A 24,314-nucleotide genomic window follows, 5' to 3' on the forward strand; every position below is an offset into this window, starting at 1 on the left:
AGGCTGCAGTGGCCTCATGAGAGAATGTGATTAGTGGGGAGAAGTGGCAGAGATAGCAGCTTTGACCTACTGGACCTGTCCAAATGGAACAAGGGAAGAGAGGTATAAGCCCTGCAAGGGTCCCAGGGCCTCTCCAGGGTCAGCACACCAGGCAGGACTAGAGGCAGCCCTGCCTCCTCCACCAGGTTGCAAAGCCATCAGCTCTGGTGAAACCCATGGCCCTCGCCTCCCAAAGTGCACCTTGCACACAACTCTTGAGATTCCATAGCCTTTTGGTCACACGCAGGGCCTTGGACCCAGGAGGTCTGATTAGGTCCTTGCTCCTGACACAGCCTAACCTATAAACCACAGGCCAGCAAGCACAGGTGGGCTCATTTCTTAGGAGTTTTATTCATTCATTGATCCAATATTTACAGGGGCCAGAAGGGTTGGGTTACGTTTAGCGTAGAGAGGCAGCTGCCATGCCTGTCAGCCACCAACTACCCCAGGTCACTATGTACAGATAAGGGGCCTGCTTGGATCACCTTCAAAGCCACATGACAGAAGCCACGAGGCCACATTTGGGGCCCAAGTTCTAGAGGCAGTGCTGGGCCCATTAGCCCTTGGCATCATGCCCCCTGGGAACACGGGGGGCTCCAACTGGTTGTCCTGGTCCTGCTGTCCCCCACCCTGAGTGCCTTGCAGAGACTGAGAAAGCTGGCACAGCAAGGAGAGCTGAGTGGTGCCAGCTTCCCGCCAGCACCCCTGTCTCTACTGCCCCAAAGAGGAGGGAGACACGGTAATACTGAGGGGCTGGGCAAGGGGCTCCTCTGAGCCCCAGGGATAGACCCCAGGAGCCCAAGGCAGGCCACTTGCCAGGGCCACAACACTGAAGACAAAAGAGCCCAGGGCCTGCCACAGAGAGCAGTCTGGACAAGCCTGGCTGGAACCAGGAAGTTTACAGGCCACCACACAGCTCAAACACTTCTCTCTGCTCAGGTCACGGGCCCACAACAGGCTGCTCATCCCGTGCTGGGACACCGCACTCCCAGTCTAGCCCAGCAGCCGGGTCCCTGAGTTTGGAGCTCTTCCAGGAGTGAAGAGCAGACCTGACCTCATCACAACAGGGGCGAGAGCAGAGGGCCCACTGCCCAACCAGGCCCCCAGCTTTGACCCTGTAGGAGTGGCCCCAGCTCTCCAGGATGACACCTGTTAGGTGAGAATGCAGAGTCATGAAGCTGACTATGCAACACAGTGGTGGCAAGATGGGTTAGAGCCCAGAAAAATAGATGTCTCTGTAGGTAAAATATATGTATTCTGCTGCCCAGGCAGAAAGGCCAGGACCTACCGCTCCACAGCCAGCTGTGGAGGAGGCTGCAGCACCTCACTGTGCCCCAGCTCCAGCTGCTGCTTCCAGAGCACTGAACGCAGAGAATCCCAGCCTGGCTCCCATTCCCAGAGTCTGGGCTCTGTGACCGGAACTATTCGGTAATACTGGGAAGAGGGGGACTGGGGCAGGGAAGGAGCCCTGGTGAGGGCCACACGGCAAGAGCAGGTGGCAGGGTCAGGGCCAGCAGTCCTCACTGGCGCTTGGCTTTGTAGGGGCGTGACCGTTTCCGCCGGTCGGGCTTCCGCTGCTTGTGGAGCCGACCAATGCTGACACCCTGGCGCCGCCGCACTGAGATGTTCTGCTCCACTAGGTTGGCCAGCATGCCTGTGGAGAGGCACAGGCCTTTGAGCAGGTGGGTGGTGGATGCCCAACAGCTACTCCCTCCATTGGCCACAGCCTTAGGCCAGGAGCTGAGGCTCCTTCTGCCCTCCCTGAGACCACAGTCTCCTCAGGCCCTGAGAGAAGCCTGAAAGAAGAGGCCTGAGGGCCATAGCTCTGAGCAAGGCATGCCAGGTAAAGTGCAGAAGGGAGACCCCTCACCTTCCTGAGCCAGCATGGAGATGAAGGTGCAGATGAACTCATCGTAGTTGTGAGTCCTTCTCTGGTCGTCAATCTGTGAGAAAGAAGGAGGACATGAGGACATTGCAGCCATCTACCTAGAGCAGCCACCAGCTGACCCCAGCAGGTTGCACCTCTGGGAAGACAGGCAGGCGGAGGACCAGCACCTGGAGAGAGGGCCCACCTTGAACTTCTTCCTCTTCTCCACTTCTTCCTTGAGGCAGGCCTCATAGTTTGCGATCTCAGCTTCCACACACTTCAGCAATGCCAGCAGCTCCTGCCAAGACCCAGCAGTTGCACCCATGAAGGGGAATGGCCAGCGCCAAAGCCCCCCTACCAGGAGGCAGCTAGGGACAAGGACAAGCAGGCAGAGGCCCTGGAGCCCACTGAGGCCTCCTGCCACTACACAGTCCAGACAGGCTAACTGGCACTTGGATTCAGCCACTACCCTTTACATCAAAATTCCAACTAGGAACCCAGCACCTGGGCAGCACTGTCCTAGGCCCTTCCCTGGTCAGGATTAGAAGAGAAGGTCACAGAGGGTCTTACCTTGGGTGAATACTTCTCCCCACTCAAAGGCTCGCCAGGCCTGACCAACCCAGGCTTCTCTCTGCCATCCATAGCTTCTACCATGTCCTTCTCCTCCGGGCTGCCAGACCCATGGCTGCTTTGGCTCAGTCTGACAGAAGGGGAGGAACCCTTCCCACTCTCTGGGAAGAGAAGTCATGAGAAGACCCATCAGAGCGCAGGACACTTGGTGGTCACTTGGCCACCACCCTCCTTAGCATGCCACCAAGAGGCCAGTGAGCTGGCCCAAGGCCCACCTGTCAGTGCTAGGGGACTCAGCACGCCATCCTCAGCCAGGTGCAGCAGGCCTGTGCTTATAACAGGACCCAGGTCACGTACAGCGCGATTGTAGCGTATGCAGTCAACACGCAGCAAGCTGTCGTCCTCTCCAAACAGCACCTTGGAGATGTGGGAGGTGACGGGGCTAGAGGGCCGCGTGGGGTTGGCCGAGCGGATGGGCGAGCGCAGTGGTGAATTGAAAGCACTGCCAATCTCAGAGGCTGTGTCCGTGCTCTCATTGCTGGGGGTGGGTGAGGGCTGCGAGTGTGTGGGCACTGCCACAGCCGGACTCCCAGCCCCGCTGCTTGTCTTGATGGACAGAGGAATGGAGAGGTCTTTCTGAGATTCTTTGAGCTTCTCAGCTAAGACGTTGATGGTGTTGGGCTGCAGCACGGAGAGCTGCCCATCTCCAGAGCCACTCAATGGCCCTGGCTTCCCTGGACCCTTTCGCTTATACCTGTGGGGCCCAAGGAGAGGTGAGCCAGGGAATGGTCCAGGTGACCACACCGAGCCGTGTCCAGAATGACCTAACACATCCTGGCCTCCAGGGACTGACCTTGCAGTTCCCGCACCCTGAGCTCAGATAGCTGCAGCCAGGGATCCTCAAAGGTCAGCTCCTCTACTCCAGCTGCCTCCCTCTGGCCTTCTAAAAGATACCCCTACCCCATCTCCTCCATCCCTGCTTCATCTTTCAAGGCCATTTCCCAACAGGACATGCTTTGATGTCTGGCTGTGCATACACAGCCTTCCCCCAAGCCCTCCAAAATCTTCGTGGGACCCAGAGTCAGCCCCTTCATGTCAGCCTCCCCCAGGCCCCACACTCAGTAGGAGTTCAGCGTTATTTGCTGAAGGGTATTCACAGCGCTGAAAGATTCAAGATAGGATCGGCAGCACTCAGCCTCCAGCCTTACAGAGCCAGGGCTGACCTGATGGCGGAGTTGGTATTCTGCATGTCATCCTCCTCGTCATCCTCATAGTCATCCTCATCGTCTGAATACTGCTGGGGTGGGCGGATTGGAACTCGGCTGCGGCCCACGCCTGCTGCCAGGTCTTCCTCCTCCTGGAGCAGAGACCCAGGGCAGCCATGAGCAGCGGCCAGTCAGCCCAAGCTGGGCACGGGACCCACAGCCAGAGAGCCAACATGGCTCCCCAGGTTGAGTCCAGGTGCTCCAGAGCCCATCCATACTACTGCCTATGTGACGCTTTGAAATGACACAGAGTGCCTGAGACACCTGCATTTATTTTGCCAGTAGAGCCCAACCCATGGAGATGATCCTAATGCCACACCCTAAACATCTGGCTCCAGAATTGTGTACGTGAATTTAAAGTCAGGAGCTCTCTCTGCCTCCCCAAGCCCCTAACCTTCTGAATTTCAGACAAAGGAACCTGGTTACCTAGGCCTGGATAGAGGGTAATCCCCAATGAATCCCCTGAGGAAACTGCCTGTTGCCAACCTCTCAAGAGTCCTGGAGGAAACCCTCCTAGCTTACCTGCATGGGGGACTTGGCATAGTTGTGATTGTCCAGAAAGGCTGGCAGCCGCTGGACAATCGGAGTGGGGTTGGGGGGAACCCCATTGAGGCTGCTCCCTGGAGGCTTCACCATCAGCTTGGGTTTGCTGGGAGGGCTGTGGGTCAGGGCTTGTGGGCACGAACCAGCCACTTCCTCCACACCATCTGAGAAGGCGGGGAGCACAGGCAGGCCTTTCAGCCTGACCCTCAAGCAAAGCTGTCCTCAGTCGATGGTCTCCCCAGTCCTGGGACACAGCACTGCTCCCGTTCCCTTTCCAGAGAACAGCTGAGACAGCTGATACGCTGGGAGTCAGCAAAAGCTCTAAGTCATGGGCCCATGGTGAGACAGAAGGAGAGATGAAAAAAAGGAGTAAAAAGAAAAAATCCTCTAGAGAAAAGTAGAAAGGGAATATACATTGGAGAGAAGGCTTGGGGGCCGGTAGTAATGGCAGCCCTTTACAGGTGCCTTTCTTTAGGGAAGGACTGCTCTTCCTCCATGTTCCATAGGGAGAGAGCTGCAAGCAGTAGGCTTCATGCCTCCTGTAGAAGCCTCTGAGTCACTGCCCAGGTGCCTCTACAGAAAAAGACTTGCTCTGCTTGGGTCTCCCATGTCGAGCTATGAGGGGATGACTCTTAGGCCTGCGAGCGGCTCCAAACCCCCCACCAGTACCTGTGTGAGTGCCCTCAGAGGCCACTGAGGCCCTGTTTGCTTCCACCGAAAGCGGGGACTTGCTGCTGACTGGTTTGGACTCTTCAGGCAACTGTGACTCTTGAGACTTGTGGGTTTGAATCAGCTCTGGCTGGGTTACCCTAATCAGCTGAAGACAAAATCCAAGGCACAGAGGCGTGAAGGCAGACCCTAGCTTCTACCTTGGACAGCTGAGAGCCTTGGCTCTACCCATTCACCCAAAGGGAAACAAAACAGTCAAACCTCGTTTAAGAAGCTATTCTCCCCTTCCTCATGCCAAGTCCCACCTTTACCACAAAGGGAACAAAGGATAGGAGTGGGTAATTGAAGCCCAGATCCACAAGAATAAGAGACAGATGCTCCAGTGGAGGGAAGGGGAGGGTGGCTGGGCTGGACAGGGACCAGAAGGGGTATCCACCTGCTGCAGCGACTCCAGTATTGTCTGACGGTTCACCTTCAGCACATGCAGCCTGGCCTCGTACTTGATCCTGCGGTCAGGCACCACCGCCATCAGGTTGAAGCGGATGTCATGGTAGGGCTCCCTGCAGTCACAGTCATGGCCATGAGAGCAGCTCTTGCCCTGGCCCCACCATTAGGTTAAGGCAGAGATCCTGGCAGGGCTCCCTGAAGTCATACCTGCAGCCACAGGTAGAGCCATCCCCCCACCCCCACCCCCTGCAACAGACAGAAAGCAGCTGGCCATGTGCACTAGGCACCTGTGCTGGTGCCCTCCAAAAAGCTATGTGAGGGGCCTGTCAGGAAGTGAGCCAGCAAACCGGGGCCACTTGAGGTTCCAGCAAGGCCATCCCTTCCCAGCCAATCCTGAAACAGGACACATGCAGCCCAGGGAGAAACAGGGAAAGAAGCTGGGAGCCCAAAATCCAATCCTGATCTTGTCAGATTCATCATGTGGCCGTGCACAAGCTATCTGGCCTTTCTGTGCCTTGGTTCCCTCTTCTGTATGCCTCCCAACAGGGGCACAGCTCCAAAGGTAGCAGGGGAACAGGACTCTTACCCTGCAGTGGCAAGGCCGATACGCTCCATGATGACCCGCCGGGCCTTGTCTGTCCATTCCTCATCCTCCCCCCAGGGCCCTGGGGAAACCAAGATGTGGAGTCAGAAGGTGGGAAGCCCTGAGTTTGGGCAGGCCAGGAGAGGGAAAGAGGATGGAGAGCAGTTGAGCCAGAGAATCAGGGGCTGATCAGACAATGCAGCGCACGGTGCCATCCAGCCAAAACCAGATGTTCTCAAGACCCACCCCCTGCCACTGGGTCCCAAGTACCTGAGGACCCTGAACCCCAACTCCTTAGGTGGTGAGCAGAAAAACCCAATAGGCCCCCAACTCAGGCTGCCTACCATGGTCAATGGGGTAGACCTTCAGCCCATCGAGCTCAAAAAGCCGGCCTGTGATAGGCACATAGCTGACAAAGTGGAATGCCTCCATGGTCCGCACTGCACTAAGGCCATTCTGCTTCTCAGGGAGGTGGCGTGGCTCGGGCCTGGGAAAGGACACAGTCAGTGCCCAGAATGGGACAACTCTTCCTCGCCTCCACCCCATCAGCTCCCAAGTTCCCACACACCTGGCATGGCTATTATGTGCCTTGGCCAGCTCCGGAGCATTGCCAATCGCATATCCTTTGCTCTAGAAGGAAGAAAATAAGATCACATCAGAGCAACTTCTAGGTAGGTCTTGGGTGGGAAACAGAGCTCAGGAGAGCAGGCCTAGAGGCATTCCAAGAACTTGAAGAAACACAGGTGGACTCTCCTGACTCTGGAGCCCCCAAAAGATGGGCCTTAAAAAAAACTGCTTTACATGACTAATTCACCAGTCAAATGTAACATAAATATGGTCTGAAAAGGGAAAAGCCTCACAGTGAGAAGCGCTATGTAGTAACATTACCAGTGGCTCTACCTAGCCAGCTATGAAGGAGGATTAAGGCACTGCAGCCTACCTCAGGGCTGAAGCCTTTGGTGAAGTCCTTCATGCGACTCAGGGTAGGCCCCAGGTCCACACTGCTGCAGTTCAGGAGCACACTCAGCAGGGCATGAGTGGCGCAAGAGTTGGGGATCAGCTGTGAAACAAGGAACAGTCACCCATACACAGCATCCCTCATCCCAAACCCATACTCATCAGAAATGGGGACCCAGAGAGGGACAGCCATATCTGGACAATCCTCACCAACTCCCCTCATCTTTACCCAGTATTTGTTCATTCACCTAATTACCCATCAGTTGTCAGGGGACATGGAGAATGGACTCAGATACCACCCTGTCCTAAAAAGGTTCCCCCGACCCCCACCCCCGTTTTTTTTGTTGTTGTTGTTGTTTTGGTTTTTTGCTTTTTTGGGCCATACCCACAGCATATACAAGTTCCCAGGCTAGGGGTCGAATTGAAGCTACAGCTTCTGGCCTACACCACAGCCACAGCAACGTGGGATCTGAGCCACATCTGCAACCTACGTCACAGCTCATAGAAACACTGGACCCCCAACCCACTGAGCGAGGCCAGGAATCGAACCCTCATCCTCACGGATACCAGTCAGATTCATTTCCAATGTTCCACAAAGGGAACTCCCGAGGCCCCCCTTTTTTTATGAATAAGAGCTCAGTTCCTTCTACCAAGGGACTTCTGTAACCACCACCTATGGTGTCTGCCTATCTCCTCCTTCTGCCTTCCCCCACCTTCCAAGTGAAGAAAATGATAGCACCCCACCCTCCAGAAAGAACACAGAGCCCAGCAGACCTGGTGGGCAAAGAACATGTTATTCACAATATCATCATCAATCACAGATGTATCATCCACCAAGGTAGAGACCTTGCGACGGGATCGGCGTTCTTCGATCCATTTGAACAGGAAGATGAATCCATACACAGGGCTGGGGAAAGTAAGGCATAGAGCTAGACCAGTCAAATGGTGGAAGGCAATCTGTACCCCCTTTCCTCTTCCCTATTCCTCTGCACCACATTACTACTCAGGTGCCTGTCTTGTGATCCCATCTCTCCCTTGGCTTCTTCCCAGCAATGCCCAAAGTGGCCCTGAGCCCTCACTCCCCAGAAGCCCACTGGAGGCAGTCAAGTATCAGCTTCTGGCTGTGGTGCTCCAGGAGTCCATCCAGTATCCTTATAAAGTATACAGTTCTGGGATAAGAAAAGAAAAACTGGAACCAATGGCCCAGGACCAGGTGGCAACAGATGGTAAGGCTAGAACAAAAAAATGTGATGAGGAATTTAAACACTGATTCACACTTGTGAAGCCCAGGGCCCAAGTCCCAGTGCTGTCAGGGAAGTAAATGAAAACCCGTATCAGTCCCTTCTTTCCTGCGAAATAAAAGCAGACTTCTCCGTTTAGTCACTGTAGCTGTTCCTCCACACCTCTATTCTACAGGACCACCAAGACAAGACCCTGAAGATGGTCACCCAGAAAGATGCCTTGTCAGATGTCACACACCAGCCAATCTAGACGAGACCCCTATGTGGAGATTAAAACCACTGGCACACGAGCACATTAAAGCAGTAATAAATTACAGCTGCACAAAAAGGCAACATATGACCTAGGTCAAGTGAGTGGGGTTTCTGGCAGGAAAGTCAAAAGAGCAACTAAATTTATTCCAAAAGACGTTAGGAATTGAACTGGGGGAAAGAGGCTACCATCCAAAGGGAAGTACTGAGGGAAAACTGGGGGAAACAAAAATACAGTACTGGCTTCATCAGGAGGACACCCAAAGAGGAGGGATGCTTCCTTATATGAGATTTTACAAACTGGGGCTACTGGTACTCCCTTCCTTGAGGCGCACTCTCTCCCGGGCCCCTCCCTAGCCCTTGGGGTGTAAGGGGCGGCCCTGGCGCCAAGCCACTCACCCCTGGCATTTGCTCTGAAGGTCATAGATCTCCTCCACCTGCACCCCTTTGACACCTGCGATCAGGGAAGAAAATAAGTGGGGAAGGGCAGCCCCTGGCTATGGAGCAAGGGCGCAGGAGTGGGCCCCCACAGCCCAGAACTGGCGGGTAGGAGAGGCTCTTACCAAAATCTTCCACCAGGAGGGTGAAGAGGCCTGGGTGGAGCGACAAGAAGAGCGGGTGGTAGTCAGAAAGGCGCATCCCGGACCCACCCGGCCTCCCCAGCTCCCGGCCTGCCCAGTCCCCTCCTCACCAGGGTCGCTCTCCAGCTCCAGCCAGCCCTTATTCATCTTCCCGCGGGGCGGCCCCTCAGCGCCATGTCCAGGCCCCCCGACCCACTGCCGCCCCCGCCGGGAGCCCCCCGCCGCCCCCGGGGCTCCTAGCCCCCCACACAGACAACGGGCCCTGCCGCGTCACCCGCCCGCGCCGGCGGCATACGTCACCACGGCGCGACGGTCTCCACCCCGCTTCTGAGCTCGTCTTCCGCGATTTCGACTCCAGACGCCGGCGCTTGCGCGGGAGGGTGGGGCAAGAGGAAGGGGAGGAGCGAGGGCGGTGTTGAGTACCAGAGGCGCGCGAGGAAAAGGCGGGGCGAGATGGGGCGGGGCCGAGCGGAGGGGGCGGAGTGGGTACGCCGGTGGCGCGAGAAGCAGGGGCGGGGAGGGGCGGGCGCGCGGCCGTTAGCTCGCGGCCGTTAGCGATCCTTCCTTGCCAACGGTCAGTGCAGCGGTGGTCCCCGTGAACGCAGTTTCCCTGGGTTACAGTCCGCGTGACCCGGCTCTCGTTTGCGCGCTCGCCCCCTTCGCCGGCGCAGTCACCGCGCGGGGCGGCCGCCCGTGAGGTAGCAACCACGGCTTGTGACAACGAATAAAGCTCCAGGACAGCGGCTCCCTCGGCGACAGCTGGGCGAGCGGCCCCGGCCGGTAGCTGCAGGCGGTGTGCTACCGTGAGGAGCAAGCGGCGGAGGCGACCTCCGGCCCGGCCCCGTACCAGCCGCCCGGCAGGCGCGACATGAGCCTGGTCCGGCATCTATGGGATGCTCCTTGAGCCCCTTCTCCGGCTGTTACCTCCGGGGGCCGCTTGTGGCCACACCGATACGTATTTTCCAAATAAACCATTGTTTATTCTTGCGGCGGCGGGGCCGAACACGCTTATTTATTTTTAATTTTTTCAACAAGCTTTTACCCAGCACTTAGCCAGTGAAACAATTTGGTCACCGTTTCAAGGGAGCATCCGCTCGGTAGCAAACCTCGGACTGAGCAGCTTGTGGAAGCCAGCATCTGCAACGTCTCTCATCACACGCTTTGAAGATTGTTGCGTCTTCCTGTAACTACCAGTGTGCTCAGAATCCCATTCAAGGAACGTCTTGTCCAGCGATGCAAAGAACTGAAGTTTCAAGGTTTTATTTCTATTGCTAGATGTGCGGGACTCCCCCACTTACTGGGACTTGCACAATAGCCAAGTGGATCCCCTAGTGCACACCCTTCTTTCTCCTCTTCCAGTCTGTCTAAGGGCTTTTGTTGAGTAAGAAGCCATCAAATATCATTTACCAATGCAAGTGGCACTCGTGGATTAGAAGAGGAGATGGAGCCTTAGTTTTCTGAACAGCTAGTTGCCTGAGGAGTAACTAGTTTGTGCAGAATAGTGGTCCCTAAAGATGTTCATGTTCTCCAGCTGTGCTCTGAGGACATGGATGCGGAGTGTGTGTTCCTGGAGTGACCTGATTCACTCAGCTCTCTTAAGAAATGCTGTCCTTCTCTCCTTTGAGTAGACACAGTCCTTCCTTCGTAGGAGTGGATTTTATTTCTTTTATCCCGCTTGCCATTCAGGGATTTCCACCTTAACCAATACAAACTGTGAATTTGAAGTGAATTTGTAATCAGCTGACATTGGTGGGAGGAGGAGTGGCAGGGTGTCTTCTCCACTATGGGGCCTTTTACCCTTGGCTCAGATCTAGAGGAAGGTTGAAAACAGGCCAAACCTCAGTGACCATTTAAGCCTGGTGAAAAGTGGTAGGAGCCAAGGGATAACTTGTCATTGTTGTCTCTCACTAGAGGGAGTTCTTGCATTGGGTAACCAAAATCCCAGAGGCTCCTTTTCCTAGGAAAGTGCTATCTAATCTAACTTTTTCTGGGCAGAATTAAGGCACCCATACCTGGGGGAAAAAGGAGCTGTTTTTCCTGAGTGCTACCTCAGGCATTTACTAGGCACACACAGCCATTTAGCCAGTTCAAGCAATAATTCCAAGTTCTCATTTGGCTCTGCGATAGCAGTAACTGATCTTGAGCAAGTGCCTCTCTGTGACCTCTCTGTGCCTCAGTCTCCTCATCAGGAAAATGGGGATAAAATGGTACCTATTGCAAGGGATTTTTGTGAGTTAAATGTAAAATGCCCAGAACAGTTCTTGGCAAGATTTAATAATTACCGGCTCTTTATAGCATTGATACTGGATGGGTCCCTTTTATTCCATCACATGGATGGGAAGGTGAAGTGCACTGTTGCTTTGACCCTGTGGAACTTGATAACCAAATATAGGTTTAATTGCTGACTTGTTTATATTTATAGCTGGAAGATCCTGTATTGTCCTCATTATAGTGTAGAAGATTCAAGATAGGAGAGAGAGGCAGTAGCGAATGAAGACTATAAAAGAAAAGAAGAAGAAACGTCAAAGATTGAGGTAGAGTAGGCACCATAAGGGAGTTTGGGAACAATTGTCCAGTGGCCTGTAGTATATGCTTCCCTTTCTGTCCACTTTGCATGGTCATGGAGGCTAGGGTTGGTTAGTGCAGAAGCACACACCAGTCGTCTCCTATACGCTATCCAATAACCTCTCCTCCCAGGGCTGTCCCTACTGCCTAGATTCATATCCTGGCTCTAGCACTTGCTAACTAGGGGACAGGTCACTTCATTTCTTTAGGCCTCATCTGGAAAATATGCAATAATAGCACCTACTTTTTAGAGCATTCTGTAGATCCATTGGATTAACGCTTATAAAGAACGAAGAATATTGCTTAGAAAGAGGAGACTCTTAGTAGATTTTAGTATCATTTTATAATGTTTTGTGAACTTGGTACCACCTGGGATTCAAGGTAACTAAAAGTATTAATAGTAAGAGGATAAAAGGGGGTTTGCTCGTGCATTCATTCAACATAGGCAGCACAAGTACTTGAAGAGAAAGATGGCTATAATCTCACATAATTCAGTGTAAGTTGAAGGATATGTTTTGTGCTTTTAAAAAATATGAAAGAGAAAAAGAAAACTGATGCCTTAGCCTTTAGCTATTTTGGTCCTTCATCAGACCCATCAGTGGCATTTTGAGGGAAATGTTACAAGAAGTGTCAACAGAATCCTTAAAGACTACCTTGTACTTATTCCATCTCTTGTATAGAAAATCTGCCAAGACAAGGAGGGTAACCCAGAGGAAGCCTTCTTCAGGGCCTGGTAAGAAAGACTGGATATTCTGTTCAACTGCTGCTTCCTGACCTTAGCAAAGGCCACCTCTGTAGGGCAGTAAACTTGATCCTCTCACTGTCAGTTCCTTCCCAGAATCTAGGATCCTGGAAAACTCAAGGTCTGTAATTTCTTTTTTTGGCCACACCCACGGCATATGGAAGTTCCTGGGCCAGGGACTGAATCTGAGCTACAGCTTTGACCTATGCCCCTGCTTGGCAATGCCGGATCCTTAATCCGCTGCACTGGGCCAGGGATCAAACCTGCACCTCAGTAGTGACCTGCACTGCAATGGAGACAATGCTGGATCCTTAACCCACTGCCACAGTGGGATCTCCTGTAATTTTTAAATGTCATGTCCAAAGTTCAAGAAACAAGTTAATGAAAGCCACCTGAGATAGAAGTATATGAAGTGAACAGGTGCAGCTAACTCCTTTAGATATGGCTAAAATTATATAAAAGCCTAACTGATGTCAAATAACACTTCATCCCAACCTCCTCCTTGTCATAATGACTTTTCTCAGTACTCTACTCCTCCTTGTAAGTAGAGTAATAGTTACAATCCCAAATGCATTTTTTAAAAGTCTTTTTAGGGCTGCACCCGAGGCATATGGAGGTTCCCAGGCTAGGGATCAAATCGGAGCTGCAGCTGTGCCACCCTGTGCCACAGCACAACACCACAAGAACCGAGCCACATCTGTCACCTACACTGCAGCTCACCGCAATGCCGGATCCTTAACCCACTGAATGAGGCCAGGGATCTAACCCACATCCTCATGGATACAAGTTGGGTTCATTTATCACTAAGCCAGGACAGGAACTCCCCACAAATGAATAATTAACATTCTCTCTTCCAGTTTGCCGGCTATGCCTTCGAGAACCTGGGGATCCTGAAAAATTAGGGGAATTTCTTCAGAAAGACAATCTCAGTGTGCATTATTTCTGTCTTGTGAGTATATGGTCCCCTTTGCTTTGAATGTCCTATAGCTTTGCTGTACAGTCTGTATACTCTGTTTTTGCATTCAGCCTCAGATCCATTGCCCCATTTGCTTGTTTTTCTTAATAGCTTTTTTCATTAAAAATCTAACTGTTGGAGTTCCCTTGGTGGCACAGTGGCTTAAGGATCCAGCGTTGCCGTGAGCTGTGGTGTAGGTCGCAGATGCTGCTCGGATCCTGCGTTGCTGTGGCTCTGGTGTAGGCCAGTGGCTACAGCTCTGATTCGACCCCTAGCCTGGGAACCTCCATATGCCGCGGGAGCGGCCCAAGAAATGGCAAAAAGACAAAAAAACAAAAGTGGAATTACTAACTTTATGTTTAAATTTATGTGAAGCTGCAAAATCATTTTCCACGAGTGGTTGTACCAGTTTATACTCCCGCTAGCAATTTATGAGATTTCTATTTGCACAATGTTCTTGTCCAAACTTGATATGTTTAGTTTTCCTAATTTTAGCCATTCTACTAGTTGTATATTTGTATCTCATTGTGGTTTTAATTTGCATTTTTCTGATGACCTAAAATGTTGAGCTTCTTTTTGTGTGCTTATTGGCCAGTCAGATATTTTCTTTTTTAAAATTTTTATAGTTGATTTACAATGTCAATTTCTGCTGTACAGCAAAGTGACCCAGTTATACATTTATATACATTCTTTTTTTCACATTATCCTCCATCGCAAGTGATTAGATATATTTCCCTGCACTGTACAGCAGGATCTCATTGCTTATCCAATCCAAAAGCAATAGTTTGCATCTACTAGCCCCACATATATTTTCATTCATGAAGTGTCTATACAAATATTTTGCCCATTTTAAAAGTTGGGTTGTTATGTCTTACTGAGTTATAAGCGCTCTTTATATTTTCAAGGCTACAAATCCTTTTTCAGTTATGTGTATTGTGGCTGTGACTATTTTCTCCCAGTCTGTGATTTGTCTTTTTGTTTTCTTAATGATGTCTTCGAAGAACAGAAGTTTTTAATTTTGATGGAAGTCCAGTTTATCAATTTTTCCTCTTATGGTTAGTGCTTGTTTGTGTTTCTCAATAAATCTTTTTTGTCTGTGCCTTGAATTACCTCTGTGCCTTTGTCAAAATTAATTGACCACCTATGGATGTGGTTGATCTATTTTACGTTATTGATCTGTGTGTTGATCCTTATACTAGTACCACACTATTTTGATGGTTGTGGCTTTACAGTGTCTTGAAATTAAATAGGGTAAGTTCTGCAGTCTTTTCCAATATTGTTTTGGCTATCAGGTGCTTTCCTTTTTTATATAAATTTCATATTTAGCTTGTCGATTTTTCTTTTAAAAAAATCTGTTGGGATAGTGATTTGGATTACATTGAATTTAAAGATCAATTGGGAAGAATTGACACAATATTGAATCTTCCAATCCATAGACATGTTATATTTCTCCATTTATTTGGGCCTTTTAAAATTTATCTCAGCAGTTTTTTAGTGAAGAAGTCTTACACATATTTTGTTAAATGTATTCCTAAATATTTTGATTTTTATGCCATTATATGTGGTATTTTCAAAATTCATTTTCAAGTTTGTTGCTGGAATATAAAAATGCAGCTTATTTTTGTATATTGATTTTGTATCTGCAACCTTGTTAAATTCACTTACTAGTTCAATGGTTGTTTTTATTTAAAATTTTTTTTGTAAATGCTTTAGAATTTCTTGTGTACACAATCACGTGTAAGTAAAAGGCAGTTCTACTTATTTCTTTCCAATCTTTATGTCTTTTAATTCTTCTTCTTGCTTTATTATAATAGCTGAGACCTTCAGTCTAGTATTGAATAGAAGTTATATGAGTGATATCCTGTTTTGTTCCTAACATTAGAGGACAGATTCCAATTTTTACTGTTAAAATATGATGTACATTAGCTGGAGGTTTTTCTTAGATGATTTTCATCAGACTGGGAAAATTCTCTTTCATTTCTAATTTGCTGAGGGTATTATGAATGTGTGCTGAATTTTGTCACATGTTTTTTCTGCACCTGTTGAGATGATTGAGATTTTTCTCATTTTGTTAATGTGGTGTCTTACATTACTTGGATAATGTTAAACTAATCTTGCATTTCTGGTACAAACTCTGGTCATGATGTGCTATTCTTTTTACATGGTGCTGGATTCAATATTTTGTTTCATTTTTATATCTGTGCTCGTGAGAAAGAGTGGTTTGTGATTTTCTGCTCTTCTAAGTCCTATTTTGTTTTGCTGTTAGGTCTTGTTTAATTTCAATGCATATGTAAGCATATACATTTTAACATAAAAATAAACATGTACTATACACAGTGTTTTGTATTTTACTTTTTTAAACTTCATATACTTACAGAGATCTTTCCATATAGAACTTTTTTTTTTTTTTTTTTGCTTTTAGGGCCGCACCTACGGCATATGGGGGTTTCCCAGGCTAGGGATCGAATTGGAGCTCCAGCTGCCAGCCTACACCACAGCCACAGCAATGTGGGATCCGAGCCACGTCTGTGACCTACACCACAGCTCACGGCACACCGGATCTGTAACCCACTGAGCGAGGCCAGGGATTGAACCCACATCCTCATGGATCCTAGTTGGGTTTGTTAACCGCTGAGCCATGAAGGGAACTCCAGCCATATAGAACATATTGATCTAGTTCGTGTGTGTGTGTGTGTGTGTGTGTGTGTGTGTGTGTGTGTGTGTGTGTGTGTTTTAGTTGCACCCATGGAATATGGATGTTCCCGGGTCAGGGATTGTACCTTTGCCACAGCAGTGACAACGCTGGATCCTTAACCACTAAACCACAGGAAACTGCAGTCTAGGGTTTTTGGTTTGTTTTTGTTTTTTTTTTTCATTTTTTAAAGTTTTATTGACGTATAGATTTATAATGTTGTGCCATTTTCTTAGTTTTTTTAAAATGGTTAATTAGTATTCCATGTTATAGGTGTGCCAAAAAGTATTAAACTCCTATTAGGAGTTCCTATTGTGGTTCAGTAGGCTAAAGACCCAATGTAGTCTCTGTGAGGATGCGAGTTCAATCCCTGGCCTTGCTCAGTGGATTAAGGATCCAGCATTGCTGCAAGCTGCAGCATAGATCGTAGATGCGACTTGGATCCAGTGTTGCCTCAGCTGCAGCTCCAACTTGATCCCTAGCCTGGGAACTTCCACATGCCACAGATGTGGCCATAAAAGGGAAAAAAAAACCTTCCTATTAAAGGACATGTAGATTGTTTTTAATCTTTCACTACTGATCTTTCTTCTTGTAGAAATTATACATGCTCATTGCAGAAAACGTTAATAACACCCACAGGTGTAAATAGAAATCATTAATGTAGTCCTAAAGCTCTGAGACAGTGTTAAAATAGATGTTTTAAGCCTAATTGGAAGTATATGGCTATAACCAAGTATCTTCAAGTTATCCAACCTTGTACAGTCATTTTTTCTATAATGGAAAATAACCTCAGCCCCCGTTACTCATTACACATAATTGCTGCAGCAAGTCCAGCAGCTTCCTTAAAATTTTTGGAAGCTTCTTGGGATGGGACTCGAGTGTGATGTTCTTCCAAAGTATGTACACCTTCATTATCATGGGTACATAACAGGTTAGCTTCTTTTCCCTTGAATTCCCATTCTAAACTCTGCTTTGGAGGCTTTTCTGAAACAAAAATCCTTTAAAGTGTGTTTTTAAAGAAAAATTCAATTCCTCCCCTTTCTTTATAAGGTAGAATGACTATAGTCAGGAGATTTTAAAGTCCCATTTCCATTTCTGTGGAGAGTATACCCTGAGAAGAGTATTTACTCTGCATGGAGAGGCAGGGCAGGCAGTACAGCGGGTGGGGAGAGAGTGGGTTCATGTGGGCCCAGATGTGGATGCAGCTCTGTCGCTTCCTTGCTGTGCGACTGCAGCCACACTACATCTCAGTGGCATCTCTAAGATGAGGATCACAATGGCACCTGTATCACAAGGTTGTGGTGAGCAGAAAATGAATCAATACACAGGGAATGCTTCTCCAAGTGCTCAGCACACAAAAGTAGTTTTCAGTAAATGAGAGGCAGTGTAGCACAAAGGTGGGTAGGGGCCCAGCTTCTGGAGTTCTGAGGTTCTGGAGCCAGTCATGTAATCTCTCCCATAAAATGAGGTGATAATAGTACCTACCTCTTAAGGTTTTTATGAGGATTATATGAGTTAATGTTTAAAAAGCACTTAAAGCCTTTGTTAAGTAAATGACCCAATAATTGCATGTATACTCCACCAAGTTATATTTCTTAGCTCCCTTACCCTGTCATCCTCCTCACCTTACTGCACTGTTTCAGTTATCATCACTGTTGACAGCCTGGTTCTGCTGCCCCTCTAGATCCTATCTAGCAAGCTGCCTCAGAGGGGCCAGTCCAATAGAGGTTTCCATGGATTCCTGCCTGAAGACATCAAAAAGGAGGCAGCCCGGGCTTCTAGGAAGGTTAGAAATGGGAGACCTTGGGGTGGGCCTCTTCTCACACTTCTCTCATCACCCCCGTTTCTGTTCTTTTCGCTAGTTCCTAGTTCAAAAATCAAAGGACTCTTGGATTTCCCAACTAGTCCTTCTCTTAATTTCCATGCTTCTCAAGGGTATAGTACTTAACATAAGGAGAGGGAGCAACATCCTGAGCAAACAAAAAAGAATTCAGTGCTGCTCGTAGCTCAGCTTCAGCATGCCCTAGAGCTTTTAGGTCCAATGAGGAAGAGGAATGGGCATTGCTTCAAAGAATTTCCATCCCATGGAACTATGTGCCACAGAATTTCTATCTGTCTGTCTGTCTTGGGGCCCTGAGCACTGCCTGGGATCTCATTTGCAGATCTGCTTTGTGTGTAAGAAAAAGGGAGCTGCCATCAACTGCCAAAAGGATCATTGCGTCAGAAACTTCCATCTTCCTTGTGGCCAAGAAAGGGGTTGCCTTTCACAATTTTTTGGAGAGTACAAGTGAGTAATGAAGGGGGAAAGTTAGCCTGCTCTTTTGCAACTTGTTATTTAGCATCTAATGAAATCAGAGTCCAGTTTTCACAGGCCTTTTTCGATTCATCAGAGACTCTGTCCCTTCATTCAGTAATGAGTAACAGTGTCTTGACTTGGCAATTTCACAGGGATTAATTCTTGCTTCCCATCCCCTCCTTAAATTACAAACAGCTGGGGATCTTAGCTGCTCAGAACTAAGTGGGGCTTTCAGGAACAGGAGGCTGTGGAGATAGTCCCCAGAGCTTTGCTCAGTGGGAAAGCAGCTGGGAGAAGGCATGTGGCTCTTCTTCACTCTGCTCCTCCTCTTCCCCATGAGCCTGGAAGTTCACTGGGCACAGCCTGTGTGGTTGATTGCCCTTCCTAAGCTGGACAGCTGGAAAACTGCATCAATGACAAACCAGAAACTGAATCTATTTACTCTGCCACAGATCATTTTGTGGGAAACATCGCCCAACACAGAATATCCAACGGGGAAACATGGGGGAGGAAAGCTGCGTCTTGTGTTGTGAAGACTTATCCCAAGCAAGTGTTGAAAACATCCAGAGCCCGTGTTGTAGTCAAACTATCTACCACCGCAAGTGCATACAGGTGGGGCTTTCTCTGTGCTGGGGGCCTTCCCTATTGGCTCAGTTCTGAGCACCCTGGGAATGCTCAGGCAATCCCAGCGTGTGTGTGTGTGCCGGAGGCCTGTATGCAGGGCTGGTTCCAGAGGAAAGTCAGCCCAGTCTCTGGTCATCCTTGACCTGTAGGACCTTATTCATAAGATTTAGACTAAACAAAATCTTCAGGATGGCTAGAGCAAATGAGCTCATCCTAGAACACGTCAAGTAGCTTCAAAATCAGCCATGCTACCTCGAATTGAAGGAAAGGGAAACATGTATCCGGATGCTTGACCACCACTGGGTCAAGCACTACCAGGTCCCATGGCTGGAGATGACAGCTGAGGCACTCCTGTGTGCTCTCTTGAGCTTTTGGTCCCTGGTCTGACACCTGGATTTGCAGCTCTCACACTAGCCCATCAAAATTCCTTGGCCCATAACCCTCAGTCACGCCCTCTTAGCAACATTCTCTTGGTGAGATGAGGGTGGGGGTGAAAGAAGGTGATCATAGGTAGTGCTTTTATGGATACAAAACTCTTCCATGCTTCTCTTTCAGAAATATGCCCACACATCAGCAAAGCATTTCTTCAAGTGTCCACAGTGCAACAATCGAGATGAGTTTCCTCAAGAAATGCTAAGAATGGGAATTCATATTCCAGACAGGTAGTGGGAACCTCTACAGCAGGAATTGAGCCAGGGATTGGGTTGCCTAGATTCCTAGAGAGAAAGTGAGTGTGAGGATAGTTCAGAGAATGAAGAAGCAGCAGAGGCTTATAGTGAAGAGGGAAGGGTAGAGGGAGAGCTTTTCAATTATAAAGAGGAGGATGGGAAGTGGGGGTGGTGGTTAGCATGTTTCTGAAAAAGGTGCTTTGGCAGTCAGAGTTCCTTGGGTTCTTAAATTCCAGTGTGGAGCTAAGGAACCCCCCGTTCCACTCATCTGCTTCCACCCTCTTCCTCTGCCAGGCCACTCATGACACCTCGTTGAAAGCATTCAGGCAGCCTACTGAACTCTTTTGCTGTGCTAGCTTGAGTTCTTCCGAGATGCTCCCAGATAGACAGAGGTTTTCCCAACGGATCATATGTCCCTTACTGTTTCTTCTCCCACTGCAGAGATGCTGCCTGGGAACTCGAGCCAGGGGCTTTCTCAGAGTTGTATCAGCGCTATCAGCATTGTGATGCCCCCATCTGTCTGTATGAACAAGGCAGAGACAGCTTTGAGGACGAAGGGTAAGGAAAGCCTTCTACCTTGAAAGATTTCTCATCAGGGCCAATTTAGAGTTAGAGCTTGACACAATTATTAGGTGCAAGGAAATTGCCTTTGTCACCCTACAGACCTCAGGGTGAACACAGTTGCCTAGTCCCTCTTGACCAGCTTGGGACTCACTCATGTATAAGTGAAAAGGTTTCTCTGCAGGGTCTGCTCTCCTTGTGCCCAGTGGAGAGACACTCAGGGCAAGTTCCTTCCCAAATCTACCTTGTGAGTGGCTGTACCTGACCACAGGTCCTAGAATCAGCACTCAGCCACACCTCTGTCTCTGGTAAAATGTGCAGTGAAAACTATCTAGGGAGCCCTGAACAGAGGCCTGGCCTGCAGCGAACATCCTGAGAGTGGTAGTTAGTGGTAGTTGTTCCATGACCCTCCCGTGGCTCTTCCTCTAGGAGGTGGCGCCTCATTCTGTGTACTACATGCGGCTCCCATGGAACCCATAGGGACTGCTCCTCTCTCAGATCCAACTGTAAGAAATGGGAGTGCAAGGAGTGTGCACCTTCTGCTGAAGCCACAGGTGGGTCTGGAGGGATGGTCTGGTCTAAGAACCGGGGTCAGGCTCAGAGGACTTGTGGTGCCTGGGAAAGTAGGAGAGCGTATTACCAGGTGGGACTTTTAGTTAGTACTTTAGTTTGGGAAGGGAAGCAGCTGGGGAGGGGCTTAAGGACCTGCGCCTGGGAGAGAGACAGAGGGGCAAGTTTTTCTCTCCCACCTTTCTTTCACCACAGACTACACACCTGAAAACTCAGGTGACATGCCCTGTTGCAGCAGCACCTTCCAGTCCAGGGAACATTTCTGCAGAGACACCAGCCTGGAAGAGAATCCAGGCCCTTCTTGGACTGATTGGCCAGGACCTACCTTATTAGAAAAGCCAGAGTCCTCTGGTCACAGGAGGGGGGGCCACTCCTGGAAATCCAAGGGCGTCAAAATCATTAAGTGCTGCAAAAAATCCAAGTAACAGTTTCTGAGTAGTTGCTAACAAGCACATTTGGGTATGAAGCCATGCTCCTCCATCAGATCTGGGGGAGGGAGCACTTTGGGACTGTGAGACAAGGAAAGGGGGCCGGCAGTCAGACTCTGAACCAAGGAAAGAGAAGTCCCAGGGGACGTAGGACAGAACAGAACTGTGATGCCAATTGTGGGATGTGTTTGTGGCTATGGGAGCAACTCTGCTCTTTCTGCCCGATTCCCAGAGGGCCCTTTCTTCTCTTTTTTTTTCCACCGAGGTTCTCCCACCTTAATCTGGTTCTTTACCCACGTTTGTTATTATGCAAATAAAGGTTTTTCTCTCCATTGGTGTCTCCTTATAAATTCACTCTGGAATTTATCTAGCATACTAAGAAATCTGGAGGGTAGAGCGAGGGAAAGGAAAATCTACCTTTCTCACCTATAAAATTCAGTGAATTAAAAGTAGAACTTTCAACTTAAGACATGTAGCTCTGGAGGGAAGCCAACTTTATGGGGACACAGATTTCATTGTTGTACAAATAAACACACAGGATCTCATCAGGAAGGTGAGCCATCAAAGCTGTCCACACTGGACTGAAAATAGGCCACTATTGCAAGGCTTGAGACCCTGGACTCAAACAGGCCAGGGACTGCCATGCTCGCATGGGGCAGAATGGGCTCCACTCACTCCAGGTGACCTGGTCTTCAGCATACCTCCCAGTATGAGTGAAGACATCTCCACTCAAACCCTCCCTTCTGGTGGCTCAAGCATCTCCAGGTCAGGTAAGAGGGCAAGGCAGCTAGGATAGGAATCTGGCAGAAGGTCTCAGGAGAAACTGAATAGAATCCATTGCACATTTGTTTGTTTTTAATGATTTGTGGGATTTGGATCAGTGGGGGAAACTCAGAACTATTGCCAGATACTGAGTTCTCAGGGTCTCACTAAGTCACTGTCACTGATGGCAGAGGACGGGATTCTTGATTCAAATGTTGCTGACCTCTCAAGACTTACATCTGAATGTGTGATCACCTTTGGTTTTGACCAGATTAATTTAGAATCACAGGGGGTGGGGGGAGGACAAAGTAATGCTTTAAAAAGAAATCAAGAAGTGCTAAAAGAATCATAATGAAAAATATTCTCTTGGCTTACCTTTTCCTACCCCCATTCCTCCTCCCTAAAAGCAACTACTTTCCACTTTCTTAGTCATTTCTTCATAGATTAATCTTAGATCTATTATGTTACATAAAGGTCTAGCATCTTTAAAACCTTCCTGGAGTTCCCGTTGTGGTGCAGGGGAAACGAATCCAACTAGGAATCATGAGGTTTCGGGTTCGATCCCTGGCCTCACTCAGTGGGTTATTTAAGGATCTGGCATTGCTGTGGGCTGTGGTGTAGGTCACAGATGCAGCTTGGATTTGGTGTTGCTGTGGCTGTGGCATAGGGCAGCAGCTATAGCTCTGAATCTACCCCTAGCCTGGGAACCTCCACATGCCACAGGTGTGGCCCTAAAAAAGCAAACAAACAAAACCTTCCCATTTGCATTCTCTCTGTCTTTCGTAATTGCATCACAGTTTTTGTCAAATTAATCTTCAGGGTTTTTTATGACTCTGTAAATGATCTTTACTATTGAGCTGAGCTCAATATGCTGTGATTATTTTTCCTTTCCTTTACATTGTTTTTTCCCTTAAATAAATACCTGTCTCTCTTTTTATTTGATCAATTTGCTATACCTATGGCTAATTCTTCCCAAATGTTTCACATGATCAGTTGTCTGAAAATACAAATTTTCTCATAGGCTGAGCACCAGATCACTCTCAAGGGCACTTCTTTTCTGAAAGATCTGCCTCCTAGAGCCTACTCCTGAGCTAGCTGCATCTTGCGTGTGCACACTGCACAGCTATCACAGGGCTCCCCATGACTAAGCCTTTTTTCTTCATTTTTTCTCCCATGGGTTTGGTGACTCTGTGCTGTGCTTCCTAACCTGGATATCCAAGGACACTGTCAGAGCTCTGCAAATGGCAAGAGAGTTTTTAAAATGGTAGGTTTTCATTTCAAAAACAATATTTTACTTTCCTTAAAGCCTCAACTCTTTTTTTTTTATTGTAGTTGATTTACAGTGCTATGGCAATTTCTGCTGTACAGAAAAGTGACCCAGTTATACATATAGCCATTCTTTTTTTCACATTATCCTCCATCATGTTCCATCATAGGTGATTAGATATAGTTCCCCTTGTTATCTAGCAGGAAGCCTCAACTCTTGCGTGATAATTCACAACTGAAAGATATTTCCAAAATTGACTGATTTCTTTTTGTGTTCCTATAACCTGGGTCGCCAACATCTGAGGTAGTATCTTTCTCTTTAAAAAGAGTCCACGTGTATGCTACTCAAATAGTAGACTTGAAAGTAGTAGCCTCCTAGCAGTGCCATCTGGACTCCAGCTGCAGTGGGTGGGAGGTAGAGCTGGTGGCAGGGGTGCATTTTGTCACCTGGACGTTCAGTTGCCCAATCTCTTTGTGCAGTTGGTAACTAGTAGTGCACGTGTGTGCATACATCCCTTTAAATTATTTCTTAATCAGTGTACCCTTACTTTCCATTGATGGTAATAGCTAACCCCATTCTTATAGGCTAGGAAGCCCAACGTTGAAATGTTCTCTTCTTCATCTGTGTCTAATCAGTCATTCTCCACTCTGGGCTTTTTTCTTAAACTTTTAATTAAGGATAGTTTTTGATTTACAGAAAAATTGTGAAGATACTGAAGAGTGCCCACACATTCTAGGCCCAATTTCCCTCATTGTTAATCTTGCATCAGTATGGCACATTTGTCACAATTAATGAACCAGTACTGATACATTATATTAAATAAATAAGGTCCATACTTTATTCACATTTCCCCAGTTTTTACCTAATGTCTTTTTTTCTGTCCTAGGAGCCCATCCAGGATACTGCACTGCATTGAGTCCTTGACTATAGGTCCCTCCTGGATCTAACAATTTGTCAGATTTTCCTTGTCTTTGATGACCTTGACAGTTGTGAGGAGTACTGGTCAGCTATTTTGTAGAGTGCCTCAGTTGGGATTTGTCTGATGTTTTTCTTATGATTAGACTGGAGTTATGGGTTTGAGGGAGGAAGACCACACAGGTAAAGTGCCACTTTCATTCCATCAAATTGAAGTTACATACAATCAACATGACATCACTGTTGAAGTTGATCTTG

General features: G+C 48.4%; 2 protein-coding genes across 5 annotated transcripts; one reads left to right on the plus strand and one right to left on the minus strand.

Moving 5' to 3' along the window:
- On the minus strand, nt 367-9,335 carry BAP1 (BRCA1 associated protein 1). Of its 2 annotated transcripts, XM_001925236.6 has the most exons (17): nt 9,122-9,306; nt 8,994-9,023; nt 8,830-8,884; nt 7,715-7,847; nt 6,924-7,043; nt 6,552-6,613; nt 6,328-6,470; nt 5,987-6,065; nt 5,390-5,513; nt 4,954-5,101; nt 4,264-4,448; nt 3,700-3,833; nt 2,752-3,230; nt 2,477-2,637; nt 2,112-2,204; nt 1,910-1,982; nt 367-1,693 (listed from the first exon to the last, which is right to left on the minus strand). In XM_001925236.6, exons 1-17 carry the CDS (start codon nt 9,156-9,158, stop codon nt 1,560-1,562), a joined length of 2,190 nt encoding a protein of 729 aa, XP_001925271.3. In that variant the 5' UTR covers nt 9,159-9,306; the 3' UTR covers nt 367-1,559. The 2 variants fall into 2 exon arrangements, with proteins under 2 accessions (XP_001925271.3, XP_005669689.1); XM_005669632.3 differs by lacking the exon at nt 7,715-7,847 and having other exon boundaries at nt 9,122-9,335.
- PHF7 (PHD finger protein 7) lies at nt 9,615-21,444 on the plus strand. 3 transcript variants are annotated; one of them, XM_001928213.4, is made up of 11 exons: nt 9,615-10,267; nt 11,434-11,545; nt 12,257-12,309; nt 13,176-13,267; nt 17,650-17,751; nt 18,128-18,252; nt 18,714-18,873; nt 19,441-19,547; nt 19,995-20,111; nt 20,544-20,668; nt 20,880-21,444. In XM_001928213.4, the coding sequence occupies exons 2-11, from the start codon at nt 11,502-11,504 to the stop codon at nt 21,107-21,109; spliced, it is 1,155 nt and encodes a 384-aa protein (XP_001928248.2). In that variant the 5' UTR covers nt 9,615-10,267; nt 11,434-11,501; the 3' UTR covers nt 21,110-21,444. The 3 variants fall into 3 exon arrangements, with proteins under 3 accessions (XP_001928248.2, XP_013837223.1, XP_020924547.1); XM_013981769.2 differs by lacking the exon at nt 11,434-11,545 and having other exon boundaries at nt 10,145-10,267; XM_021068888.1 differs by lacking the exons at nt 9,615-10,267; nt 11,434-11,545 and having other exon boundaries at nt 12,168-12,309.

The sequence above is a fragment of the Sus scrofa genome, chromosome 13 (assembly GCF_000003025.6).
Source record: "Sus scrofa isolate TJ Tabasco breed Duroc chromosome 13, Sscrofa11.1, whole genome shotgun sequence".
In the NCBI taxonomy this organism is placed as follows: Eukaryota; Metazoa; Chordata; class Mammalia; order Artiodactyla; family Suidae; genus Sus; species Sus scrofa.

Bases quoted from the DNA above. Each gene is read 5' to 3' on its own strand.
- PHF7 (XM_021068888.1), top strand. From the start codon at position 12,192: ATGTTACAAGAAGTGTCAACAGAATCCTTAAAGACTACCTTGTACTTA. The intron at 12,310-13,175 runs GTAAGAAAGACT...TCTCTCTTCCAG, and splicing joins GAAGCCTTCTTCAGGGCCTG to TTTGCCGGCTATGCCTTCGA. The intron at 20,669-20,879 runs GTGGGTCTGGAG...CTTTCACCACAG, and splicing joins ACCTTCTGCTGAAGCCACAG to ACTACACACCTGAAAACTCA.
- BAP1 (XM_001925236.6), bottom strand. From the start codon at position 9,158: ATGAATAAGGGCTGGCTGGAGCTGGAGAGCGACCCTG. The intron at 5,514-5,986 runs GTAAGAGTCCTG...CTGTGACTGCAG, and splicing joins ATCGGCCTTGCCACTGCAGG to GGAGCCCTACCATGACATCC. The intron at 1,694-1,909 runs GTGAGGGGTCTC...GCCTCTCCACAG, and splicing joins CTCCATGCTGGCTCAGGAAG to GCATGCTGGCCAACCTAGTG.